Source organism: Aulostomus chinensis, chromosome 9 (genome assembly GCF_037954235.1).
Source record: "Aulostomus chinensis isolate RoL2024-O1b breed Wild chromosome 9, RoL_Achi_v1.0, whole genome shotgun sequence".
Taxonomy (NCBI): domain Eukaryota; kingdom Metazoa; phylum Chordata; class Actinopteri; order Syngnathiformes; family Aulostomidae; genus Aulostomus; species Aulostomus chinensis.
In genome coordinates this window covers 28,829,071-28,855,125 of record NC_141328.1, presented here as the reverse complement: position 1 = coordinate 28,855,125, position 26,055 = coordinate 28,829,071, and the positions used below count along the sequence as shown (strand labels likewise).

At 46.4% G+C, this 26,055-nt stretch overlaps 2 protein-coding genes across 3 annotated transcripts in view; one reads left to right on the top strand and one right to left on the bottom strand.

The window, feature by feature from the left end:
• kcna10a (potassium voltage-gated channel, shaker-related subfamily, member 10a) overlaps positions 1-12,539 on the top strand; it is a 17,407-nt gene extending 4,868 nt beyond the window's left edge. Inside the window, exons 1-2 of one of the 2 annotated variants that reach the window (XM_086214904.1) lie at positions 7,637-8,234; positions 8,701-12,539. In XM_086214904.1, coding sequence (XP_086071030.1) covers positions 8,870-10,609 — 1,740 coding nt within the window. In that variant the 5' untranslated portion in view covers positions 7,637-8,234; positions 8,701-8,869 and the 3' untranslated portion in view covers positions 10,610-12,539. Of the gene's footprint in view, positions 1-7,636; positions 8,235-8,700 lie in introns of those variants that run through there. The other variant, XM_086214903.1, reaches the window with a different exon arrangement.
• A 7,934-nt stretch (positions 12,540-20,473) lies between these two features.
• Positions 20,474-26,037, bottom strand: pnpla1 (patatin-like phospholipase domain containing 1). Its single transcript, XM_086214897.1, has 9 exons — positions 25,381-26,037; positions 25,075-25,307; positions 24,935-25,000; positions 24,641-24,850; positions 23,281-23,341; positions 22,974-23,195; positions 22,711-22,828; positions 22,419-22,541; positions 20,474-22,330 (listed from the first exon to the last, which is right to left on the bottom strand). The coding sequence occupies exons 1-9, from the start codon at positions 25,586-25,588 to the stop codon at positions 22,183-22,185; spliced, it is 1,389 nt and encodes a 462-aa protein (XP_086071023.1). The 5' UTR covers positions 25,589-26,037; the 3' UTR covers positions 20,474-22,182.
• Between the last annotated feature and the right edge of the window lie 18 nt (positions 26,038-26,055).

Genomic DNA, 26,055 nt, shown 5'->3' with positions numbered 1-26,055 from the left:
AAACCACTTCCTCAGCGTCCTCGTTTACGCTACGAGACTGACATAATTTTTCTTTGAAAAACTGCTGTCTGATGCCGTCTTGTTGTGTAATCTGATAATTATCTCTCAAAAGACGCACGGCTCAGCTGGAAAGAGGAGGCGCCGGCAAAGATTAAGTAACGTTTTCATTGGAGGTTAACACAGAACCGTTGGTTGTTTGGTCACCACCCACAAATATGAGAGATGCTTTTAATCATCAACGTTTGTGTACACCCAAAATACACCACGAGGCTTTTGTGCAGTAAATTTGAACTTGCATCTGCAGTAATTTATTTAGTCTCGCTGAGATTTGTCTTTGACAAAGTCACTTCAAGGCAATGGCAGCGCAGAGAAATCCAAACTTAGACGAACATTGACAATTATCAACAGACTCTGATTCCTTTTAAATTCCAACAGATGAAACAAGCAGTTCCTCTCGAATGTTCCTCTTCTCTTCACCTGGGTCCAGCTGCTGGAGCACTTTGACAGCAGTGTTTAAATTAACCATCGGAGCTGCAGCTGTAACTCGTTTACAGCAAAGAGTTCTTTTCAGTTCAGTTTATTTCTGTATTTTTTTTTAATAGTTTTTATTCAGCGTTTGTTTGGAAAGCTCTGACTGAAGGCGCTGTGCTCCGAGGACAGCGCCGGTCCCGTCGTCCGTCTGTGGGCTCAGATATTGAACGACTTCAATGATACATCTTATAAATCCTCTTCGTCTGTTGATTTATTCATCTGATTGAATTAATGACATTTGTCTTCAGGCTGGCAAGTGTGTATCACATGTCAGCTCTGCCCGGGCCGAGGGAGGCCAGCGGCGTGAGCTGATTTGAGATGTTTTACAGGAAGTTTTCAATTTATTAGGATGTGGTTTTGGCTGTGTTTTGCTCATGCTGTTGTTGCTGTGTGTGTGTGTGTGTGTGTGTGTGTGTGTGTGTGTGTGTGTGTGTGTGTGTGTGTGTGTGTTGTCAGAAGTCCAAGGAGGGATTTTGGTCCCAGCTGCTGTGCGGAGAGACTTGGCCTGGAGCCTGCAGACACACCCATGTCAACATCAGCAGCTTACAACTTATGAACGCCTCACAGAGGCTGCACTCACCACAAATCTGCTCCAGACACACACGGAGCGCGTACATGGTTAAAATAATATCGAGAACGCTTCTAGCATTTTGTCAGTTAAGTCAGAATAGTTTTCTTGAATATTCTTGAATTGATGACAACCTTATTCTTCTAACTCTGTGTAGAATTCATACCTTCGCCTCACCAGCTGCATTGCTAATTTCCAGCATCTCCAGTATGTGAGTTGGCTCCGTACCAGTACTTACTTAAAGTCACGCACATTCATCCATTGATGTTTTAAAGATGACAACCTTTGTACAGGAAGTGGCGCCCGCCTCTTCGGGACCTGTTGTGTGGAGCGGGTACGAGGCCCTTGATGTCGACCCCACTCACTGTTGCGCTGATGTCCGACAGGAACATTTAGGAGGATGTTCTGACTGCTGAACAGCCGTCTAGGGCCTCACAGTTGGAGGCCATGAGAATAAGACGGTGAGGCTTGGGAGAAGCAAGTTGAGGGGGAAAAGGGTTGATGGCCATCTCCCTGCAGCGTCCTCTGAATGCTCTCCACAGCTTGAAACACCTCAGGAAGTTCTGTCTTTTCAGAGCGACGCCTGCATCCATTCTAGCAGAGGACCCAAGTTGCAGACTGCTTGGCAGGCAGAGGTTCTTAAGATATACTAAATAAGGGCAACACCCACGGGTTTACTCGGGAGAATACTGAGCCCAGAACAGGCACCCCAGACCAAAAAATCCGAACCAGACTTTCCAAGTCTGCAGAGGCTCGTAGGGATCGGAACAAGAAATTGCAGGAGTTCTGCAGAACCGAGAGCTAGAGACCAGACTAGAGAATGAAACTGGCACAAAGGAACTGAGGACTGTTGCAGATGCTCTGAGGCAGGATATGAGGATGGGAGGCAGGTGAGCAGGTGGGCGTGGAAATGAGGTGACAGGTAGGAGCAGGGAAGTCTGGACGTGACTCGTGGCCAGGTGGAAAATGTCAGGGTGCAGACACAAAAGATGAGGGAGGTGAGCAGGTAACATCTCGATTCAATCCAGACTGAACTCAAACTCTCCAGCTAAAAGCTCCACTTGGTCCGCCTGAGCAGGTAGTGTACCGTGTTTGTGCATGTGTGTGTATGAGTGGGTTTCTCTCTGTGTTTGTGTGCCTATCTATGATGGCTCACTAGTATCTGTGTTGATCCGACAGAGGAGATCCCTCGGCTTATGGCACTGCTGCCCAGCCTGCATTAATCTGCTTAATAGAGTCAAAAATCTCATCCAAAAATACCAACTCTTCCAACGAATGCCCCCCCTCAGCCAAAGACGGTGCTTCCAGACAAGGTCAACCACTCTGCTTCTACCCTGAGGCCTGGATGCATCTCAGGGCTCCGTGTAGTTGAAACTTCAGTTAGTGGGCGTGGTTTATTCTCCATCCTGAGCTACAAACATCAGGCACAGAGCAGGTTTATCCTGAGATAACAAATATACCGTACAATGTGTTGGAATGTGAAACATGGACTGTGAGGAGAAAGAGAATCCTTTATAATCTATGCAGTACTTTGGTGATCATAGTCTTGAAATAGTACTGTCTGATACCATGTACTTGAGAGGTCTGTGTAGTTTGATATGTGGAGTGGATCAACTGCAAACCATCACTTGAAATAAACTCTCAAGCCTGAGTGGAATTCCTTTGAACACGAGCAAAGACCGGCCAGCAGAGCTCAGCTGCTCCAGCAGAGACACGGCGGAGCCGGACCTCTGCGGTTCTCTCCTCTGCCGTGTCTCCCACAAACAACAGAAGCATAGACATGGCATAATTCACCTCAGTTGGAGGGATGGTGTGTGTGTGTGTGTGTGTGTGTGTGTGTGTGTGAGTGAGAGTGAGAGAGAGAGACTTAACAAAAACCAGGCTAAAGACAGGTTGTGGGGATGACACCTGGCTGAGTCGCTGGTTCAGGAAATGAGTGTAAATAAATCAATTTGCTTCTATTTCCCGGCTGCAGCACGGGGTCTTTCTGGGTGAGTCTCCATGTTCTCCCTGTTCCTGCTGGGTTCTCTCTGGTACTCCAGCTTCCTCCACAGTCCAAAGACATCAAGAGGGACCAGGTTAATCCAGACTCTAAATTGACCGTAGGCGTGGCTGGGAGAGCCAATGGTTGTCTGTCTCTGTGTGTTGGCCCTGCCATGGACTGGTGACCTGTTAAGGGTGAACCCCGCCTCTCACCTGGAGGCTGCTGGGATAGGCTCCACCCCCCACCACCCTTAACAGGATAAGAGGGAGAAAATGGATGGATCTTTTGGCAAACTGTGGAGCTGCCCCCTGCTGGCTGTTAGGAAGAATGCAGGATGCTTCATATATGAAGGAACTCCTAGCTGCATCCACTCAACATTCCATGGTTAGCAAACTCTGCTTACATGACACACGAGGACAATCACAACCACGTCACAAGGCTCATCTCGTGAATATCGATCTTACTGAAACTCGACTGGTGAATTGTTCTTCGATGGCATTCATACTAACGCTATGAATAAGACCTTGATGTCAGAGCTTCATATGGGACATGAACACTTGATGTATTTGTTGCTGACAGGCTAGGGGAGAGTTAGCTTGCAGTTAAGCTAGATCTGCCTGAACATCTGTTCATGTTTACACACATCTGGTGAAGTCACAGGGGTTAGCTCCTAAAATGTGCTGTAGCTCAGTCCAGCATGCAATACCATATCTCTGACTCAGATGCCTACAAACTGTCTGCTAAGAGCAGCACATGTGGCAGGAGCTGCTATCTCAGGGGTTTCTCCCATCGTGAGTCACCGTGTATTAATAGAGAGGCGAGAATAGACGGAGCGCCATGGGTTGCATGGGCCCCATATGACACCTCTGTTTTATGCTGTCCTACCACAAGTCAAGGTCACACCTCTTCCTCGGAAGCGGTTTCTCCTCACGGCTACAGAACACAGCTGCCATTGTCTGGCCAAGTCCAAATATCTGGTTGAGTTCATTTTAACTGCCTTAATCTTTCTGGCCTTGTGAGACATTAACCTCCATATTAAATCCTTTCACATCTTTTAAAACCTTTTACTCACGGAATCTCAGACCCTCTTGGATATTAAAGAATCCAGAATACGTCAAATTCAAATTTGTGTTTAATTAATAATCAAATATGTGTTTGATTTGTTTCTTGCAGATCCCACCAAACCGGAGCTTCATATCTGAATCCACATGCAGCAGTATAGAACCAGAAAGTTGTGATTTCCATTGCTATTATGTATGATATTCCCATGAGCTGAGGGTGAAATTCTCATCTGGTGGTTGGTGCTCAACATACACGTGTTTAATGTGCAGACTGTGTTTTTGTTGGAGTCCATCTCTGTCCAGCACCTGAATTTTAAGCGTTTGGATGTGTGAAACTCAGTCCCTTTGTTCGGATTCCAACGTCCACTTACATGGCTGCCAGATCGCTGAGATTCTTCAGACCAAACCAGGTTTTCTTTTTTGTTTCAATGGCGATGGTGCGTCTTCGCTGGGGGGGGTGGGCAATCGGGTCGGCCGGAGATCTGACTGAAATGTTCCTAAGAAGAACTTCATCAATTTATCATGGCAACATTTGGATCAGTGACCCTCTCTTTGTTTGAGGGGCAGAAACGAAGGAAAGGGTCCTTGTGATGGGTTGAGAAACCTCTTCCTCTCTGTTGTTTCATGACGGTTGGACCAAGGGGGCTGCAGTCCACAACGTATCACACCGACCAGCCAAGTGGTGACCCGCACTGCTGCTGCAGCGGCTGAAACCAGGCTGACTTGGCGTGGGCTCAGGTATCATTCCAGTTTCTGCAGCTTGCCTGCCCTTCAGTGATACACTAAAAAAATAATCAGTTTTGCCTCTTGAGGAACAAAGTGACTGTTATTCACAGTGGCGAGCAACTCCATGTCTAAGAAAGGCTTGTTGGTTGATCAGGGATGCCCCAAGTCAGCAGCCGTCAGCTCACTTGCCTGGGTGATCGCTGTCAGTGGGAAAATAAGATGGCATTCGCTGTGTGCAGTTTCCAAAGATCATCTGCTGTTGCAAAGGAAGGTTAAGGAAACGGTTGTGTTTGCTCAAGTAGTGCGACGAATCTTTTAAAAAACAGTCCCGGGTGTTGTGTTTTATTGTGTTGCCATAGCTCAAAAAGCTGGACTAAATAACCCCCAAAAAATAAATATGCACACAAAAGAGACATTGATCGTGATCAGCTCTCAGCCTGGAACTATCTATCCTGGAACAGTGGATCCCTATGATGAATCACTTTTAGATGCATGAAGAGTTGTCATGATCTGTTCTCGTGATGATATTCAGCCTGAAACATTCACAACTCTCACTGCACTGGGAGGGTTTCATCTGCTGGGGTTAAGATAATGATGGAGACACGCTGGTGAAGCACCACTGACCAGAATGTCCACAGGAGGCTTGCGCTGGCTTGCTCCTGGAATGATAGTGACAGCTTCCGTGCACGCTTGTGGGTACAAATGTGTTTTATAGTGTGTGGACAGCGAGGTATGGAAGGGTGCCTCTGGCATCAGATCATTAAAAACCCCTGCAGTTGCCAAAAAGAAAATACCCAGGGCCCCGAGGGAGGTTTTTGTTTCCTGTCCTCTGTGTTTGACAGTGTAGGGGGTGAGAGATGGAGCGCTGGTCCTGTATCCATCCATCTTCTATGCCGCTTATCTGTTAAGGGTCATGAGGGGTGGAGCCTATCCCAGCTGACATTGGGTGAGAGGTGGGGTTCACCCTGGACGGGTCACCTGTCCGTCACAGGGCCATAAGGAACAATTTGGGGTTCAGTATCTTGCTCAAGGACACTTGGACATGGCAACCGGGAGAAGTGGGGATTAAACCAGCGACCCTTCGGTTGCTAGACGGCCGCTCTACCTCTGAGCCACGCTGCGCCTTTGGTCCTGTATGCAAATCTAAACAGGCTTGTTCCCAAGCTGTAAAGGTTAAAGGTCACAGTTAAAGGGCGTGAGGATGAGAGTGGCATCATCAACGTTTACGCCCCAAAGAAAACTCTGTTTTTAATTTTTCAGCTCCTGAGCAGTGTCACGCGCTCAACAACAGTTTCATAACCAAAAAATAAAGTGGTTTACCAAGATGTGGTTTAACTTGTCCATGTTGGCTCTGTAGTTCAAAGCATTTTTCCACTTGTGGCAGTTTTATAACATAAAAGACAAATTGCAACCTGGAGTTTAATTTCTCGGCTCTTGAGATTTGGTGTCATGATACAGATTCTTTCAGCACTCAACACTGTTGAAGCAGTTAATCGGTGCCTTAAAAGTATCAAAGTTCATTACCAAGTCTTTGTGACTGCACTTGGAGTTTGCGCTTGTTGTAAGAAATGTTTTAAGTAAATAAACTTGACAACTTGACAAAGGAAAGACTGAAAGTTGAATGAAATGAGAGTGGATGAAGAGGGCGGGTTCAATATTTCTTGGCTGCCGATAAGGAGCTGATAAATGAAATATTCTGCTCCTTGAGGCCTCGAGGCCATCACAGATGTGCTGACAGCAAACATGACCGCCATATGTAAGGTCACTCATACACACACACACACACACACACACACACACACACACACACACGGAAGAACCTAGAATCTGATATTCAAGATTACCTAAGTCATGTTCCTTTTGTGTGTATAAGCAATTACATTGTTGTTGCTGCAGTTATACAAGCGAACCACAATTGACGTCATCTTGAAATTGAGGTTTTATCTTCTCCAGCGTCTCTTGGTGTTTCCCTGATGACTTGCATCCATGTTTGAATGGGCTCGTGTGTGTGTGTGTGTGTGTGTGTGTGTGTGTGTGTGTGTGTGTGTGCGTGTGCCTTTCAAAGCTCTAGTTTCTCCTTCACCTTTTCGTTTTCCAGGGTAGCAGAGAGCACTTGGCTGTGGTTTCTTTGTTTGTGTGTCTGTTCCTTCTGTCTCTCAACCTTCCTGAGCTGTTTGTACTTCTAATTTCCTAGTTTGTTCTTGGGAGAGTCCAGAGAGCAACCTTTGAAATTAAATTATCAAGACAGAGACCATATTTCACATGCCTTGAGTCAGATTTCAGTCTGTTTTCAAGAGGAAGCAGAAGCCGAACCTAATTATAGCACAGATCTCGGGCTCTGCTGTAATTAAAGGTAAATGGCTGAATCAAAGTGACCATCTGGATCTGGTTTGGAAACCGTTTGTCTGGAAACTTTTTTTTTGGAGAGCAGTCACTTGTAATTCTCTCTGCTGTATTGAACAGAATTAAATATTGATGCCATATTGAATTATTGAATAAATCATTAGGAGCAAAGCGATATCATTGGCTACCTTCCCAGTATTGATTTAAGAGCAAGTCTAAGTGCACTCTGGTTCACGCCCTCTATATTAAGATCACGGGAAAGTTCTGGTCGCTCAAAGGTCACCAAATGTCTTTCCAATAATGTGATTAGGGAGGAGGCGATGGAGGCAGGAGTGCCGCTGAGCAGCAGCGTCCTCTCCGACTGGATGGTCGCGTTACTGGACCTCCTGTTCAATTAACTGTGAAACGCTGGTTCTTGTAGCCTCTGTTCTTCATCTGTTTCTCTGGTCTTGATTAGGCAACCCTGCATCATCCTGTCGATCCATTCTCCCACCTCATTGTCACTTTCCCTCCTTCGCTTGCGTCCAGTCCCTCCACCCACATCCGTCTCCCCAACAATTTTCACGTTATCCTCCTTTTTCCACTCAGCTGGCCAATCTGTCCCTCCCTGTCCCTCCCTCCTTCTCTCTCTCTCCCAGCAGGATTGGTATCACTGGCACTGGTTTTTGCTGGTGACTCATCTCTGGAGTCTCTAATTAAACATCTGCTGGCGCCAGCACTCACACACACACACTCACACACACCTGTGTAATGTTAGATCACGGAAAGACACACACCAACAGTTTGATTTGATCTTAAAGTACAAAGTAGCTCATGTCAGTACACACAAAGCTAAAGAGGGACAGACTGGACTCAGCGTTGAGGACGTGAAGTGGCGTGATGCGTTTGAATTGATGCCCTGGCGTTTAGAGGGAGCTGGACCCCCGCTATCACAGCGCAGCCGTTTGATTAAGCACTCAGCCTCATTTACTCTCCTCTGTCCTCTTGATCTGCAGCCTCGTTACCCGGACACACAGACTGCGTGAGTTCCCTCTGTGTCCCCTGAGACGGTTTTATCTTTATGAAGAAAATGTGAGAGAAACTCTGACGTGTCGAGATCTGTAGCAAATAAGCTACACTTACAATCCCGGCTTGTTTTCTATTTGTTGTTTTCCTTTTCACAGTTACATGACTCATCACAGTGCCTCCACAATAAACAGACTGTAGAAAGAAGTTGCAAGGCTTTGCTGCTATATTTTACTCTCAGAAAGAATTGAATCGTCCCCTGCTCTTTCTTTCTTTCCATCCTCTAACTACCTTCATCTTTTGTCCCACTTTACTGTGTCTCTCTCTCTCACACGCACACTTGTCTTGCTGTTGGTATGCACAGAGATAAAGAAACACGATATAACGTGCTTTCAAACGTCATTTGTCACTTGATGACAATCAACCAGAACAAACCCGTAACCACATGCACAAGCTGACTCCTTTTCTGTGTCCCTCTGCAGGTGTAACGGATAGTGGGGCCGTTAGCTTGTCCTGTTACTGCACGTCCCTCTGAGGAGCGACACTCTGTTACTCGGCTGTCGATTCTGTTGGCGGAGCCTCCGTTCTGTCGGTGTGTCTGATTGCTGTGCCCTGGGCTCCCCGAGGATTTGAGTCGTCTGAACTGGAGCCATGGAGATGGCCCTGGTAGACCTTGAGGGCCTTGACGTCAGCCTCGAGGATGAGTTGGATACCTATGCTGGTGAAGCCACAGCGCTCACTGTGGACTTGCCCCCTGAGTTCAGCAGCCGAGGCAGTAACTACCTTCTGCGAGCCCAGCACCTCTCCTCCACACCCTCCCACCGTGCCTCTGTACCCTCCTGCATGTGGGATTCTACATCGTCTTTGCCACTTCCACAGACACATACGCTGGGTGTTCCTCAGTCCCCCACCATGCCGACTCCCAGCAGACAGGGCCGGAGTAGCTGTGCCAGTATGATCTCCAACTGGAAATTGCTGCTGAACAGTGAGGGCACAAAGGAGAGCGAGGCAATTTTCAGCCGGCTTGCGAAGGAGTGCTGCGAGGATCTGTTGGTTGATAAACGAGGGCTGGATGATGGAGACCAGAAAGTCATTATCAACATTGCTGGTCTCCGTTTTGAGACACAGCTCAAAACTTTAGACCAGTTTCCTGACACACTTCTGGGAGACCCCTTGAAGAGGATGGACTACTTTGATCCGATGAGGAACGAGTACTTCTTTGATCGGAACCGACCCAGTTTTGATGGGATCTTGTATTACTACCAGTCAGGGGGGAAGATCAGACGTCCCGCTAATGTTCCCCTGGATGTGTTTGCCGATGAAATGTTGTTTTACCAGCTTGGAACTGAGGCCATGGAGCAGTTCAGGGAGGACGAGGGATTCATAAAGGATGTTGAGATCCCTCTACCAAACAATGACATATGCAGGCAGTTCTGGCTGCTGTTTGAGTACCCAGAGAGCTCCAACGCAGCCCGGGGTGTAGCGCTGGTGTCTGTTTTTGTTATTGTCATATCCATCATCATTTTCTGCATGGAAACATTGCCAGAATTCAGAGATGACACGGACATAGTTATGCCCACAGCGGTGCAGCCGTTCAACCTGTCCCCAGCTTACTCATCCGTGGCTCCACCTGGTTTAAAGCCCACAATTTTCTCCGATCCCTTCTTCCTCATTGAGACTGCCTGCATCGGTTGGTTCTTCTTTGAGCTGTGTGTGCGGTTCTTGGTGTGTCCCAGCAAAAGTGAATTTTTCCACAATCTCATGAACATCATTGACATTATATCCATTATCCCGTATTTTGTGACTGTGGTAACAGAGTTGGTCACCACGGCAGAAGAGAGCTCAGGACAGAACATGTCCCTGGCCATTCTTCGGATCATCCGGCTGGTCAGGGTGTTCCGTATTTTCAAACTCTCGCGCCACTCCAAGGGGCTCCAGATCCTGGGACAGACTCTGAAGGCCAGCATGCGCGAGCTGGGCCTGCTCATCTTCTTCCTCTTCATCGGGGTCATCCTCTTCTCCAGTGCCATCTACTTTGCTGAGGTAGATGAGCCTAACACGCAGTTTGTCAGCATACCTGATGGCTTCTGGTGGGCTGTGGTTACCATGACTACGGTCGGCTATGGGGACATGTGTCCCATTACCCTGGGGGGTAAAATAGTGGGCACCCTCTGCGCCATTGCTGGCGTGCTGACCATCGCTCTCCCTGTTCCCGTCATTGTCTCCAATTTCAACTACTTCTACCACAGAGAGACTGAAGCGGAGGACAAGTTGCCCTTGGCAGACGCCGTTGAGAAAGCCATGCAGGCGGACACGGTTACTAAACAAGCCAGCAGCACTTCACTAAGTAAAGCCAACGGCATCTGGTTAAGTGAACTTGAAAATGACTGAAAGGACAGTATTTAGAGACGTGTGAGGAGGAGAGACGATCAAGGACATTTTGGTTTTCCTTAAGTGACCATTGGATTTATTGTTTTGACCCAGTAAAATGTGTTTTATAAGGATACACAAGATAAACCATACTTACCTCGTTTGTGTCCAGCAGGAGAACGGACAGAGAAGAATTCACGCTGTTCCTGCTCAGAATGTATATGACATTTAAGTTGAATTTGCTTTTAGGACTTTTAGTTTTCTAGAAACAGAATAATCCCTCACACTTCAGCATTATGTTTGTTTTAAAGAATATCGTCTCAATATTGCTTTGATTTTCGTTGTTTAGGCCAGTAATGACATTTTACTCACCGCCCCTCCCCAGCAACTCTGTCTCCTAAGATGGAAGTTGATATCCTCCAAACATGGATGGAATTATTGTCATCATTATTTTTATTATTTTCAAGAGACAGGATTGACGAGGGAGGTTTAAAAATCCCTCAAATACGATGACAAGTGAAGTTAGACGCTACGTGCCGAACCGTCCAGGACTGCTGGTGCTAATTGGCTCCTTCACTGCAGTGCTGTTTCCTGGTCCAGTGACCTTTGTAGCTGATCAATCATTTCATCTGGTTTACTCATAGGTCACTGAAAGGTGAGTGACAGATCATGTGACAAGAAACAACTGCGCGCCCGTGCAGCACGTGTTTCCATGGTAACACCGGAAGTGGCGTTGATAGTGGATATAGAAGCGTCGCTGCTGATGAAAATCTTAAAATGGCAATTTTGTAAATAATCCAGCATCTGTAACTCTTTGGGATTCATAGTTTAATTTTTTTGTACAGTTAACTTCTAGAACCTCCACCATCCATCCATCCATCGTCTTCCACTTATTCCTATTAAGGGTCGTGGGGGGTGGAGCCTATCCCAGCATCAACGGGTGAGAGGCGGGGTTCACCCTGGACAGGTCACCAGTCCATGGCAGGGCCAACACATAGAGACAGACAACCATTGGCTCTCCCAGCCACGCCTACGGTCAATTTAGAGTCTGGATTAACCTGGTCCCTCTTGATGTCTTTGGACTGTGGAGGAAGCTGGAGTACCAGAGAGAACCCAGCAGGAACAGGGAGAACATGGAGACTCACCCAGAAAGACCCCGTGCTGCAGCCGGGGCTCCACCCACAACCTTCTTGCTGGGGGGCCACCGTGAGGACCACTGCTCCACCGTGCAGCCCCCCACCAATCATCATTATTTTGAATATATTTAATTTGCCAAAAATAAAAAAAACATCACTCTGACTAGTAGCATTATTGTTATTTTCATCAGATTCATCATCATTTTTCTGGTTCCGTTTGATTGGTAGCGATTAGCTCTCAGTCGCTATCTGAGTGCCTTAAATTCTGTTGGGCCACATTTCATTTGCCATACATGAGCTCCGTACCTGTCTGCTGTTCATGCATGTATGCTTGGATGACTTTGCATACTCTGAGTATTCCTTGTAAACTTGTGTATTTATCCCCCAAAATGAGCAAAGATTAATTCTCCCCTATAAATGAATTGATGGATATTGTATTGATAAAGTAAATTGTGGAGAAATGGAAGCCAGAGACGCCTGTGGAATAAAGGGAAAGGCCTCAGGTCCAGGTGACGCTGAGCCAGATGAGCTGTATCAGTGTAACGTTCGTGTTTGTTTTCTAACGTTGTTCCGATCATGTAAGAAATCTTGGAAGGTGGCATTTTCTTTCACTTCCAGGAATACGAACATTACATGCACCCTGTATGCATCTGTTGTTTTCTGTCCAATGATGATTTTGACTCTTTGATGCGGTCCATCCTTCATCTGTCAAGTCGCTGCTGAACAAGTCCGGAGGTATGAAGCCAGAGTTCCCATGGACCAGTACACTGTATTTTATGTATGATAACATTTCAGTGTAAATTACTGTCATGAAGATTAAATGTAATCTGGGATTTTCCTCCTCGTGTTTTTGTGCTGGTCTGTGGTCATCGGTGCATGTCAGAGAGTCACACTGTCGCCATTCTTGAGTTTTCTCCCTCTGTGTTTCCCATCAGAGGAGAAAAATCCTAAATGTTAATGTAGCATTTCATTATTTCTTTGAGCAAATTGGCTTCCTACTTTCATTGTAGCATTAGTACACACACACACACGAATACACGTGCGCGCACACAAAGGTTTCCCCAATGGGACGTGTGGAGTCCCGTCACTGGAAGTCTTCCCGGCAACAACAACATCATGGAAGTCTCTGCTGGGCTTGGGTGGTCTGTTGCTTGTCAGGGGTCACAGTGGCCTCACCTGGATTCAAGGGTTCTGCCTCGTGAGGCAGGTTACGCTGGAGGACGGCGGCTGTGTTCGATTTCATATCTCATTTTTCTGGATATCTCATTTCAGGGAGCTCTGAATAATCAGTCAGTCTGCAAACAACAGGATCATGGGGTGGTTGAGAACCACTCACTGCAATTATAAAGAATAATAAAGTGAAATCTCAGGCTGTGGGGTGGGTGTGTGTGTGTGTGTGTGTGTGTGTGTGTGTGTGTGTGTGTGTGTGTCTGTCGAGGTTCTTCTTCTGCTTTTAGTTTCCAGCAGACTGATGCAGCCATGGTGTGCTGCTGCCCTCCACTGGTAGCTCAGCTCTCCGGGTACCAGCTGGATCCACACGGAGGGGAGAGAGCTCCATGAACTGTGTTTTTCTCAAAAGTAAAAACTTCATGAAACTAAAAGAATCTGTTATTTTTGAATCTGTTACCGTTGTTCCTACAAAATCTAAATTTAAGGTGAGGAAATCATATAATACAATACATTCATATTCTAACGTTTTTAAAAAGAAGAGAGCCAACCACGTATATTTAGCTTGAAGCTCATGGAGGCTGATGGCTAACAACAGCTAAACTGTTCCAAATTAGCAATGCAGGCCACTTCAGGGTTGGATGTCACCCGTCACTCCCCGTAAGGTTGAGAGCAATGAATGATTCAGACTGAAGATGCTGCTGAGAAGAAGCACACGACCGACACTGACAGCTTGGCTGCTTGGGTTGATTATTGGCTGCAGGTTCACAGCAGGACAGGAGTGAGCGACATCCAGGGACGGACGTGACAACAGACACTGGCGGGTCCACATGCTCGTCTCTGGGAATGGACAGATTGGAAACAGTTGCAGAGATTTACGCATACCTTCCCAATTAACTGATCAGGAATCTGGTCTGTGTCCCTAGAGGCGCTAAAGTCAAACCCCCCTTGACGTAAACCTCCCAAACAATCAGCATTCAAAAACCGGGAGTCCTCTTCCTGTCGCTGATGCCACGGTTAAACCAGCCCACAGAGAGAGCGTCTTCCCCTCAGCACCACGTGGTTCTGGGTCCAGTCCACGCTTCTAATCTGACAATGACAGCTGTATTTTGAGAATAAACACGGCTGAACCTTTTCATTTCCATGAAGTCCGACTCAAATTAGAGAAGGACGTACACGTCCAAAATGTTAAATCCAAAAATCAGTCATCAAATCTGCCAGGATTAAAACAGCTTCTGATATTAATCCTCTTTCGGGTAACTGAGGAAAAGTGTGTGTGTGTGTGTGTGTGTGTGTGTGTGTGTGTGTGTGTGTGTGTGTGTGTGGTTGGAGGTTGAGTGGTCACTAATATTCCATTACAGTCACCAGAAACCTCATCAGAATTTTAATTGAGAGTAGGCAGGTGGAACAAAATAAGTGATTAAAAAAAAGGAATAAATCTGGTGAGGAGCAGAAGCTGACGAGGTCGTTTCAGTAACAGACATTTTGTAAGTGTGGACTAACCCTAAACCCTAACCCTGTGGACTTTATTTCAGAATATCTCAGATGTGCTGCGTTCAAGGAGCTACGACGTCATCCACGTGAAATTGATGATCAGAAAATAACAGCAGAGTGTGACTTGCGTTTTGGGAGGAAAAAAAAAAGCAAAAAGCAGCAAGCCACAAATCAAAGCGGACAATCCTGTTATTCATGATGTCAAATCAAGCCGTGCAGCAGGACTCAACTGAGGATGTCGCCATGTTAATTCAATTCTGACGCCTCATAACTGCAACCAATACCAGCAGCCAAGGATGTGTTTGTCCTTCAAAATCCGACTCAGTGGGAGCTGCCAGTCATGCAGCTGGTCGCACTGTGAACTGTGGTGCACGGCTGTCTTTGTTCTTACTGCACACTCTTTACTGGTCGCCTCACTGAGACGGACCCACAGCCCCCGTCCACTCGCTTCCAAAGCTCATGCAGTTTGCTTGTTGCCGAGGTTACTGACCCCTGTGAGCGTCACCACCATCAGGTACACACGGCCTCCTCGGAGTCATGAAGCTTATTTGTCTGTAACCAAAGTATTTGGGCCAAATCAGAAAACTAAATCCTTTCCTGAAAGTTAACCAACCCACATTTTTGACTTTTTTAAGATAAACATTGAGTTTGTGGCATCACAAACATCTAAAACTGCGCCGCTGAAAAGCCCTTGAAGATGCTCGAGAGCTCCCCGTCAGCTGCCTTCGATGGAACGTTCCATCGCAGGGTGAGGGAGATGGGAGGCGGGTGAGAAGAGGACACAATAGGCGTAGGACGGAGAGGGAGTTTGTGTGACACTCGAGACAAAACTGGCTCAGTGTTTAGTTCTCTTCAAGCCTGCGTTTGTGTGCTATTCGCTCTTCTGTGCCTTCACCTGTGTGGCGACGTCTGTCACTGTCACAGGAACATAAAAACAAATATTCATGGCCTTGAAACACACCTGAACATCTAAATTCACGCCGGGCGACTGTGACTCATGCCTTTACTGCCTCGGCTACTATGTTTTCTGTGTTTTCAGTTTTTTGCTGTTAGCTGTGCCTCTTAGTTTTTGGGATGTTTATTATTCTGGCCACCAAATGAATGAGCTACTCAGATTTAGGTGAGACCGATCGAGAGTTTGCTCGAGTAAAACGAGCGGATCAGGTGTTGAAACTAATTCATACCTTCAAGTCTTATTTTACGTCTCTAACGCTGACTTTAGTCCCTTGAAACAAATGAAGTGAAAGAAAAAGTTCAATCACCGCCAGCTGAGATGCAGGTAAGGGCCTGCTTCCTGGCGCCATCTGGCAGCTGATGGCTGCTTCGATTTTAAATCCCAGGGCTTGTGAATGAAAGGTCAGACAAGGTCAATTCCCAAATCAGAATAATGATTTTTTTTTTTTTTTTTTTTTTTTTAATGCAGAGAGATTTAAGGGCAGCAGTCTTCCTGCCAGATTACCACCACTGGAGTTCCCTTGAGCAAAACCTTTACCCCCATGTTAACAAATTGGCTGTGGTTTCACAGGCTTGAATGTGTTTAACTGTTGAAGGAAGATCTTTCTCAAGGGCTGTGGCTAAACATAGGCAGGGACACAATCACCTCAACTGTGCGCTGGACCCTTTTACTGCCACACTCATCTGTCGAGCATGAGCATAACGCAGCCACAGTGGTTAGAGCGTCTTCCTGAGAGGCCAACTCAGAATAAAACTGTGTTTCATCTCAGCCAGTCATAAGATACAAGCAGTAACCACTGACTCTTGTCATTAACATTATTGTAAGACACAAGTGTGAAGAAAAACCCAAGGTTTTCTCTTGTGACATGTCACCCTCTCGTGAAATTGGTTCCAGCAATTTAACAAACTTTGTCCTTTCTTTCAGTTACTGTTGAGAAATATAGCAGGTTGTGTGTTTTTACTGTCTGGAAATACTCAGGGCAAAAAAACTGGAACATGATTCCTGCTGGGCGGCCCGGTGGAGCAGTGGTCCTCACCGTGGCCCCCCAGCAAGAAGGTTGTGGGTGGAGCCCCGGCTGCAGCACGGGGTCTTTCTGTGTGAGTCTCCATGTTCTCCCTGTTCCTGCTGGGTTCTCTCTGGTACTCCAGCTTCCTCCACAGTCCAAAGACATCAAGAGGGACCAGGTTAATCCAGACTCTAAATTGACCGTAGGCGTGGCTGGGAGAGCCAATGGTTGTCTGTCTCTATGTGTTGGCCCTGCCATGGACTGGTGACCTGTCCAGGGGGAAGGGTGCTGGGATAGGCTCCACCCCCACCACCCCACCCATAACCTTTAATGGATAAGCAGTATAATGGACGGTTGGACAAAATCTTTGACCCATCAGAAAGGTTTCATGAAGACAGACGGACAGACACACATAGACAGACAGACACACATATACAGACAGACAGACAGACATAGACACACACACACACACACACACACACACACACATAGACACACAGACAGACGGACAGAGAGACAGACACACATAGACACACAGACAGACAGACAGACACACATAGACACACAGACAGACAGACACACACACATAGACACACACACACACACATAGACACACACACAGACAGATGGACGGACGGACAGACAGACAAACGAACCCAAAGCCTCAGCTCCTTGTGGAGGTAATGAAGACACCTGGACAGCTGCCAGTCTGCTTTACAAGGAAGGGACATTCCTCCATCATGACCATGAGACAGTGTTCCTTTGTCTAATCAACGACAATCAGGATGATGAGGAGGAAAAGATTAGAAAACTCAATCTGTTTATCATTCGGTTGGATCATAGGACCCTGTGGCGAGCGCACGCAGGACACGTACACAAAAAACACTCATTCATTAAAATGTAAATTGTGTTCCCTCGTAAGACCTGATGACATCTGTTTCAGTCTGTTGATTACGTGAAGAGGATTAATCAGAACGATCCCTTCCACTTTCCCAGAGACACAAACACTGATGTTGGTATCCTGGGCAATTTTACACACACACACACACACACACACACACACACACGCGCATGCATGCACACACATGCACGCAAACACATGAACGCACGCACACACATTTTCTAGAACTTACACATGAAAACAAGAGTTTGTTTACAAGTCTCATTTTAGAGTCTTGCTTTCCTCTGATTTCCTGATTATTAAGTGATAATTTTGATTTCCAAGCATGAGAACAATGTTGTTTGAAGCAGTAACCAAGTGATTGGTGTCAATGTTTATGTGCAAGAAATACATAAAAAAAGTCCTTTCATCGCAGAGGTGTGAGTTTATTGGCTCTTTTTTAGCGGTTGAATGATGAAACAGACGCTGGGGTGTAACTCGCTCCCCTGAGCTCTCTCTCACACACACACACACACACACACACACACACACACACACACACACACACACGCATCACACTCCCAACTTTTGGGAGAATGAGGACATTCTCAAGTCCCTTATAGACTGAACCAAAAACCACAACTCAGAATCAGGTTCTTACCCTCAAACTGAGGAGCAGCTGAACACCCTCATGGCCTCACTTATGGACGGTGGAGCACCTCCACACTAGCACGCTCAGCTAATACCATAAGTAAGGGTTTATACTGCACACAGCGTGTGTGTGTGATGCCACAACATCTCAAGTGTAATTCAGTGAACACACAAACACACGCCTGTGTGCATTACCACCAAATGAGAGCAGAAATTATCGTTTTAAATCCAGATGGCAGGCAAATAAACAACATACATTAAGAACATTAAGGGTGTTAGTAAGGCATTAGGCCGTCATAAGCCTCAAAATGGCTTCTTGCTTTTACTCTCCTCTCTTCCTTTGGGGATGTTTCATGCCTTCATGAGACGGTACGGGATAGACCGCAACCTGACATCAGACCGCCGCCACTTCCTCTTCTCCTCCGTCCTCTCAACACCTCACATCATTCAGCATTTTTAGCACCGGCAGGAAAGAGCCTTATTTCATCTTGGCTTGATGGTATATTGATGACGCCTGTTTTAGTGAAAAAGCCTAATTCTCTAGGGTGTCAGACTGTCAAGGTCACGACCTTTCTCTCTCACCTCTGTGAGGTCACCGTCGTTCTTCAAAGCTCCAACCTCTCTGATCCCGAGCCAGCGACTCTCCACCAGCTGAACTCTCCATCCACCGCTTTCTCTGCAACAGCTCATTTTTCTGAAAAAACAAAACAAAACATGAACCCAACCAACAGCTCATCACAGTGTCGTCACAGACTAAAGTTGCTTTTTTCCACCCGTTAAGCAGGTGGATTAGCAGAGAGGTCATCTTCTTTTCGAGGTATCGCCACCAACAGAACGGGAAGAAGCCTCTAATTTTAGCCACATCCGTCATTTACGCGGATCAAATTTTCATAGAACTCAATACTCCAGGAGGAGAGCAGAAGGGAGGAGGGGAGAAGAAAGGAAACTCTTAATTACTCCTTACATTCTTACATAAATGTACTTTAATCACACCACGCTTCATCTGCACAGACATCACACTCCGTCTCTTCCCCGCTTTCACAAAGCCAGCTGGTTTCTGGCTGACTGGCTGGATCAATGGGTCGTGTAGGACAGCAGCAGATGTGTGTGTTATCCGTATGATCCATCCACGCTCATTATATAAGAGGATCTCCCTGCAGGTAATAGGCCATCTGTATCACAAGCACACAGAGCGCAGATATCAAATGGTCCGTTCCAGTTCAGTGAAAACACATGTTAGCATTCTAGCAGGAACGTGGATTAGCTGATCGAGTGTGTCTGTGGTGGGGCGTCCCTGGAGTCCTGGGCCGCAGGAGAGGGGGATTAGCATCATAGGCCATTTAGGCTTTCGGACTACGGTTTTTAAAGGACCCCAACACCTGCAGCAAAGCCTCAAAAACGGGGTCATTAAAAACGAAATACGTGTCTCTGAAACGTGTCCTGGTGTCCGTTCTTTTGGGGTTAAACTGAAGACAACCACAGTAGCACAGTTAAAGAGCGGGGACGAGTGAGCGCACCGTTACCCGTGTCTACACAACAGCCACAACACATTAGCATGTATTCTGAAAAAGATTCCAAAAAGCCTCAGCTTAAGCTTTGGCCCACTGACACCGTAAGAGCCTGAGACTGAGCTCCTGCAGCCACTGACTTGGTTCTGACTGCCTTGTGTGAGGATGCACACACGCTCAGGACAGACGTAAAAATGTGTGAGCGTTATTTATCAGTCGGCCACACAACGGTTGGATTGTGTTTATTAGTGTTTAAATGAACTGACAGTGGGACTGTGGACCGTGGAGATGTTGCAGTTCTTCCTGCTGCTGTCACAAAAGCACTGTGTCTGTTTTTCTGTCAATCTGCAACCCATCGCACGAAAACCGTGAGTTCCCTGACCCAACGGCGCTGGGAGGCCGCAGCACGTCGTTGTCATTCATATGATTTATCATTGGTCTCTGCCCATTAATTCAGCCATGATGAGGATGATTCAGGGCCCTGAAGCATCTCAACCAACAAAGTGTTTTTATTTGGCTCCGAGTCCCCAGGCGCTCCCCCAGCTGTCATCTAACACGTCCACCGTGAGGTGCGAGGGCCCCGGCTCAAACCTGGCTCAGGGCCTTTGTGGCATGTCCATCAGTACCATAATCAAAATTCAAAAAATACTGGTGCCTGTGCCAGAACCCCTCTGACACAATCATCTTGTTCAAACTGTTGATGCAGCTCAAAACTCAGGCGAATGTTTTTCCAGTCTTAGTTTCACAGGAGGACATGGTATTCCATTTATGGCACTGTTTCCCAATCATTTTATTCACATTTTCTCAGGGAGTGGAGTTGTAATTGGACTAATTTTCATTGGATTTTTATCAAAATCTGAAAGCAATCTTGAGCTCAGAGTAGAAGTTCTGTTCCTGAGATGGTTACACGAGCGCTCGCCACGGAGGCAGAGATCCACGCTCTGATATCCCGTCACATGTTGAACGGCACCATGGGCCGCTCCTGCTCCACCAGGCTCGCCCTCCTGCTCAGTGCGCCATCTTGTGGGTATTTTATGAAACAACACACCAGAGACTCGAATAATTGCATGGTGAAGACATCCGTGTTTTTCTTTATTCAGGAGTCAGTTCATCCAGCAGAATTGAGAAATGTTCAACTCCATCAATAAGAGAGAAGAAGAGGGTGGATTGACATATTTCATTTCAGCAAACTTTTTAAAAAAATATATTTTCTTAGTCCCCTCATCATGGGAAACATTTACCCTCCAGTATCTCAAAAAATACATTTGCTCTCTTTTTTTTTCAAGTCAGTTCCATGTTATTGCATTAGAAGCTGGTAAATAAAGGTTAATGGCAGTTTTAAATTCTTCCTTGTTGGACTGAAACCACAGCCGAGGCTCAGCATGGTGAGTCGGAAGCTCCTCGTCGGCCTTTACCTGGTATGAATGTGATCAGGTGTTCGTCTGTGTCATAATGAAACCAAAAGTCACATGTTTCTGGACAAATGAGAGCGGCGCAGCCTCGAGCTGCGGTTTGTTTCTAAATGTATGGCAGCATTCATGTAGCAGTGAGTAAAATATAAATGAACCGTAAGCTCAGTTGTCTGAAGTGATAACTTTCTCCAATCACACTTCTGTAGAGACTTGAAGGCTCGTAGGCAGCAGCTATTGTTGCAACAGCAAAACAGCTGAAAACAAGCACACCTTTGTACGCGATCCAAAAGATGTGGTTCATTCCGAAAGCACTTCAATCACCAAATGAAACGGAACCAGAGGAAGTCAGCGATTTCTGCTTTTCCACCATCACACGTGAAATAGGTTGGGTAAGAAAAGGAGAACACGCCAGAAGCCGGCGGGTCAATATGGCATTGCTATCCAGTGACATACGTGTAGTCGTGTTGAAAATTCCTGGACAAAAATGAAGGAAACTGCGAAAGAGCGCCATTTTCAAACCCCACTTCACGTGACAATTTGTCACCAATTTAGTGGAGTTGAACCCAGGACCACTTTTGTTGAGCATCCTGGAGCTCAACTGGTCTCAGTCGCCACAAACAAGGAGACGCACAGGTCAGCTGATCGACCTGCCACATCCACACGCTCCCCAGCAGCGTTTGACGTGTCAGAAATCACTGCTGGCTGCAGTTTGACCGATTAGTACAAACAATATTGATTCTTCTGTTCACAAGGCCTGGAAATAAAATTTAAAAAAGGATCCTAACAAATCTACAGATGGAAGGACTGTACATGAACTGAGTCAACAGTCCCACCCACAGCCGGGATGCAGTATGATGATGCGTCTTACGCACCAGACCTTCTGATTTCGGGGAATTATTGCCTCACACTAAAGATCAAGCCCAACTCTTCAAGCCTGAATAATCACTTTCATCCTCTCTGAGGGAAGAAAAAGAATCACGTCAGCCAAGAAATTCTTGACCAGTTCCATCTTCTGACTTGACGCTGCTTTTGCAAAAGTACATGATACTTCTTGTTGCTAGAATATTTACCGCCTGTAGAGTTTTACATGCTGTAACTTCTCTACCTTAAACTACGAGTACAGCGATGCTATTTGTAAAGTGCAATACAAAACATTAACTATCTCATCCAGCTTTGCTAAAATAAAGCCTCCACGACAGAGAGGCAAACCTTCAGCTCAACCTTCAGTTCTTAAATCAGCTCATCAAAGACGTGCGCACTCCAAAAACAACCAACTTTCCAAAACACCTGACCAACCGGACGCGGAGTAAAAATGTCGGTTCCATCAGTTGTGTTTAGAACAGGCAGAAGGCTTTCACTGCTGGAGCTGCAAGTCTGTTCTCCTATCAGCCCCGTACCGGGGCGATGAGCCGCTCCTGCAGACTTCCGTGCCTGAAATCAGCTGAGAGAGCAGAGGAGGAAGACTTTTGGCGGGGAGGTTTATATTCTGCTTTGACTTTCAGCCACTGCAGCAGCAGGACGATGGGCATCACCCTGAAACAGAGACAGGAGGCCAATATCAGCAAACCACAGCGCATCAGACTCGTTCTAAAGGGTGATAATCAAATGACAAACGTCTCACCTGTCTTTTATGTTCTTCTGCATCGTGCAGTAAAGTATGCTGAAAAAGAAAAAGCTATATTGTCGCAGTCCATAAAAAGCCCACAAAACCAACGCTGGAGCCTCTCTGAAGAACACCGCCAGCCTGTGGGGGACAAATGAGACAAAGTCAAATTACCACGTGTCTGCTCGCTGAACTGAACTCAATAAATAGCAAATGGTCGCCTCTGCATTTATCCTGAGCCCTGGGCCTTGAGGTGTGGCTTTGTTAGCCCTTCCCACGTCAACAGCCCCCTCTCCCCCGTATTTATTACCTGTGTCTACTCTGCAGCACCGTGTAGAATGAGAGCATGAGAGGCAGCAACAAGTAGGTTAAGATTCTGGCAGGAAGTCCCAGCATGCTCCCGTACGACACCAGGTTGTCCTGCAGAGCTGCAAGCACAGTCAGAAGGAGTTTTGTTGGCCAAGCATGTGAACACACACAAGGAACACGACCGCTGTCTTCCTGTTTCTCTCTAACGCAGAACAACAAACACCAGACTTTCACTTTTCAGTACATCCAAGAAGCCGGACGCACCATTTTTTACAGTGTCAAAAGTGAGAGGAGGTTCTTTAATCGTCTGCTTTCCATTCAGCTGGTGTTCAGTAGAGCCGTGGGTCTGCACGCACTTGCTGACTTCAAACGATGTTAGAGAGGTCATCTCCTTTTCCATCGCCATCTCCTTCTCTTCCTCTGAAGTTTTGTAATAGATGCACGGTGCGGGGGATAATTTGTTTGTCATCATATCGGGGAAAAGTTCTGGTGATGTAGAAAAAGAAGGACAGGTTGCAGTAAGTAAAGGCATCATCTATTCTGCCTCTCCCTGTCGGTATCGTCGACCCACCGTTGTTGCGGAGGAAATGAAGTCCGTCTTTGTAGCCGCTGTGGTAGGCTTGCTCCAGGGTCTGAGGAGAGAGTTTGATCAACATGCGGTGACTCTCGCTCGCTGAGAGGTCATTACCTCATCACCAGGTACGAGGGAGCAACCTCTGCTGACTGTCTGGCTGAAGGGATCGAGCTATTCTAAAATCAAGAGTTTCAGTTTCTACTTTCACGTCACTTTGAGTGCTTTTTTCAGCCATGTTCTCTCTCCCGCTCTTTCATGGAGGATTCAATCCTGCTCATTTACGCCTGGTAAGCAAGAGACCTCCACATTTATTACAGATATTGCACTTAAAGCTTTTTGAGGTGTGTCGGACTTCCTTCTGGTTTCATGTTCGGACCATCGAGGAGGAACTGGTGCCTGTGGCCCGGTTCTACTGTTGCAGTTCCTGGTTCTGTGTGGTGGTAAATCCATCCCATTTTAGCTACTAGAAGTCCGTTGTTTTTTCAGAATTTGAGGGGCGGTTGTTGATTCCTCACAGGGAACTGCTGCTTGGTCCAGCATGAATACATATTGAAGTTTTGTCAGTACTCTGTTGTGAAGTGCAACATCTGATATTAAAACACAGTCTATGAGGCTGTAGGTTCTTTTTCAGCCTGTGAAACATACGTGAAGTCTATACTGCACATACATGTAGAGTATCTGGTAATCTGATTGTTGAAACTGAATATGTTACACAAGTCTCCACCTAACAAGAATATTCCTGCTGGAGACGTATCAAGTATTTCATGGATGAGGAATACTATATTTGATCAAGCTGGAAACACTTCAATACTTCACAATCGTGTTTATAAGGAAAAAAATCTATCTTCTGAGGCGGCTTGTTATGAAATCGAATGAAAGGGATTATTTTACTACAGTTTTCACAAGCGAGTATTTCCCCCATCCATTGTCTCCTACGATATCATTTTTTCCAGTTGTGAAATAAAGCTTGAGGAGAAAGACGGTGGCTGAAGACGCTTTGAAAGTTACCCGGAGCAATTTGTGTTACTCCTCTGACCTCATGTGTGAATGTTCATTTTCTGAGGCTGACTTTCAATGAGGTTACTTGATGCAGTTTTTAGTTTGTATCGAACGTGTCAGCTCGACCTAATATGACACAGACAAGAGCGCACACACACCCACAAACCTCCCTGCTCTCCTACACTACACTTGGGTTTTGGAGCAAGAGTCTTGTACCTCCAACTCAATCTGTTTTACTCTTTGTGTGTTGGCTGAAACATTTAGACGGACGGACATGTTTACCCTTCAACTTGTCACACACTACAGCCAGTTTTTCCTCTGAAAAACATCGACTAAAAACAACGGGGGACCGACTCACCTCTAAAGCCAAGGGGTAGAGGGCGTTGAAGAACCTGAAGCCGTTCGCAAAACTGCCCTTCAAGGTGAGTCCAGTTACTACCATATCCCACATGCAAGGTCTGTCTGCAGGACAGATGTCAATCTCCCCAGAGAACGGAGACACGGTCAGAGTGTCACCAGGGAGAGCAAGTATTGGCTGCATGCCGCTGAAACCCCCATCCATATAATGCTGTGAGACAAGAGCACAAACACTGTGATACCGACCAAATGAGGCGCTCAACATGAAGGTTTGAGGAAATCAGGAAGTACTCACAACTCCATCGAGGGATGGAGGCAGCATGCCACAGTAGCCAGGTACGAAGCAGCTACAGAGCAGAGCCTGAGGAATGGAACACAGTTAACCCTCGGGTCCAGAGGGTTCTTTAATCAAAAGGTGAGATGGATCAAACTCACCTGCAGTACTTCCTCTTTGGACTGGTACTCAGATTTAACAATCTGCTTGCCATCACTCAGACGGGTCATGGCCACAGCCAGGCGCCCAGTGGCCAGTTGGTGGGCATCAGAAGGAAGATATTTGCGTAAAATATGTTCTAACCAGTGGAAAACATTAATAGAGGGGTTTAATGGTCCAAGGGTTAAATCCTTCATCTGTTTGGCAAAATGCAGCATCTCATCGCGCATCGTAACTGTGAAGAAGAGGATTTTCCGTCAGGCACAAAGAAGCATACGAACAGGTAGAGAGGAGATAAAGTCACTTACTCAGGTTCATTTCACAGACCACAGACGCCGCAACCAGAGAGCCGGCTGACGCGCCGAGGACACACGGCGCTGCCTGCAGGAGCCACGGCGCGTAGTTGAGGAAGCACTGGGCAACCCCAAACTGGTAGGTGGCCAGAAATCCAGATCCAGAGAAGGAGATGGACGGAGGGCCTTCTTGAGAATGGCAGGTAGATACTTTGAGGACCATTTTGGAGGCTGACTGGTTACCGGTTTAAAATCTGTATCTGTAGAAGCTGAAACGCATTTGTGTTCTTGCCTTGTCCCTCTGGGTTCAAGCAGGCTGAGTTATCCAGTGCAAAAGTGGGTGACGGCTTCATGAAGTGAGTTTTAAACTAAATCTCGATTGGACATAGTCTGTTGGTCATGCACATGTGACATGCTGTCGCATACAACACTCCAACTGTCTTTTGGTCTGTTTCTAATCCTAAAAGCTCGTACCGGTATGCTTATCTCAGGCTAGCGTCCATGTGACACCATTAGATAAATGAAGATTTGTAATGACCCAAATTTGTCATGAATGAAGGGTGCAAGTCCTTGGAAAATAACAAGAGATGGCTTTGATCGCTTCTTTTGCAAAATACAGCAACAGTGCTCAAGAAAACAACCCATGCGGGATACATATTTAATTTGTTTTAAGTTGTTTTTAACAAAATA

Coding starts and splice junctions, on each gene's coding strand:
- pnpla1 (XM_086214897.1), bottom strand. CDS start 25,588: ATGGTCCTCAAAGTATCTACCTGCCATTCTCAAGAAGGCCCTCCGTCC. Junction 25,308..25,380: donor GGTCTGTGAAATGAACCTGA/GTAAGTGACTTT, acceptor TCTTCTTCACAG/TTACGATGCGCGATGAGATG. Junction 22,829..22,973: donor TTTTGACACTGTAAAAAATG/GTGCGTCCGGCT, acceptor CTGTGCTTGCAG/CTCTGCAGGACAACCTGGTG.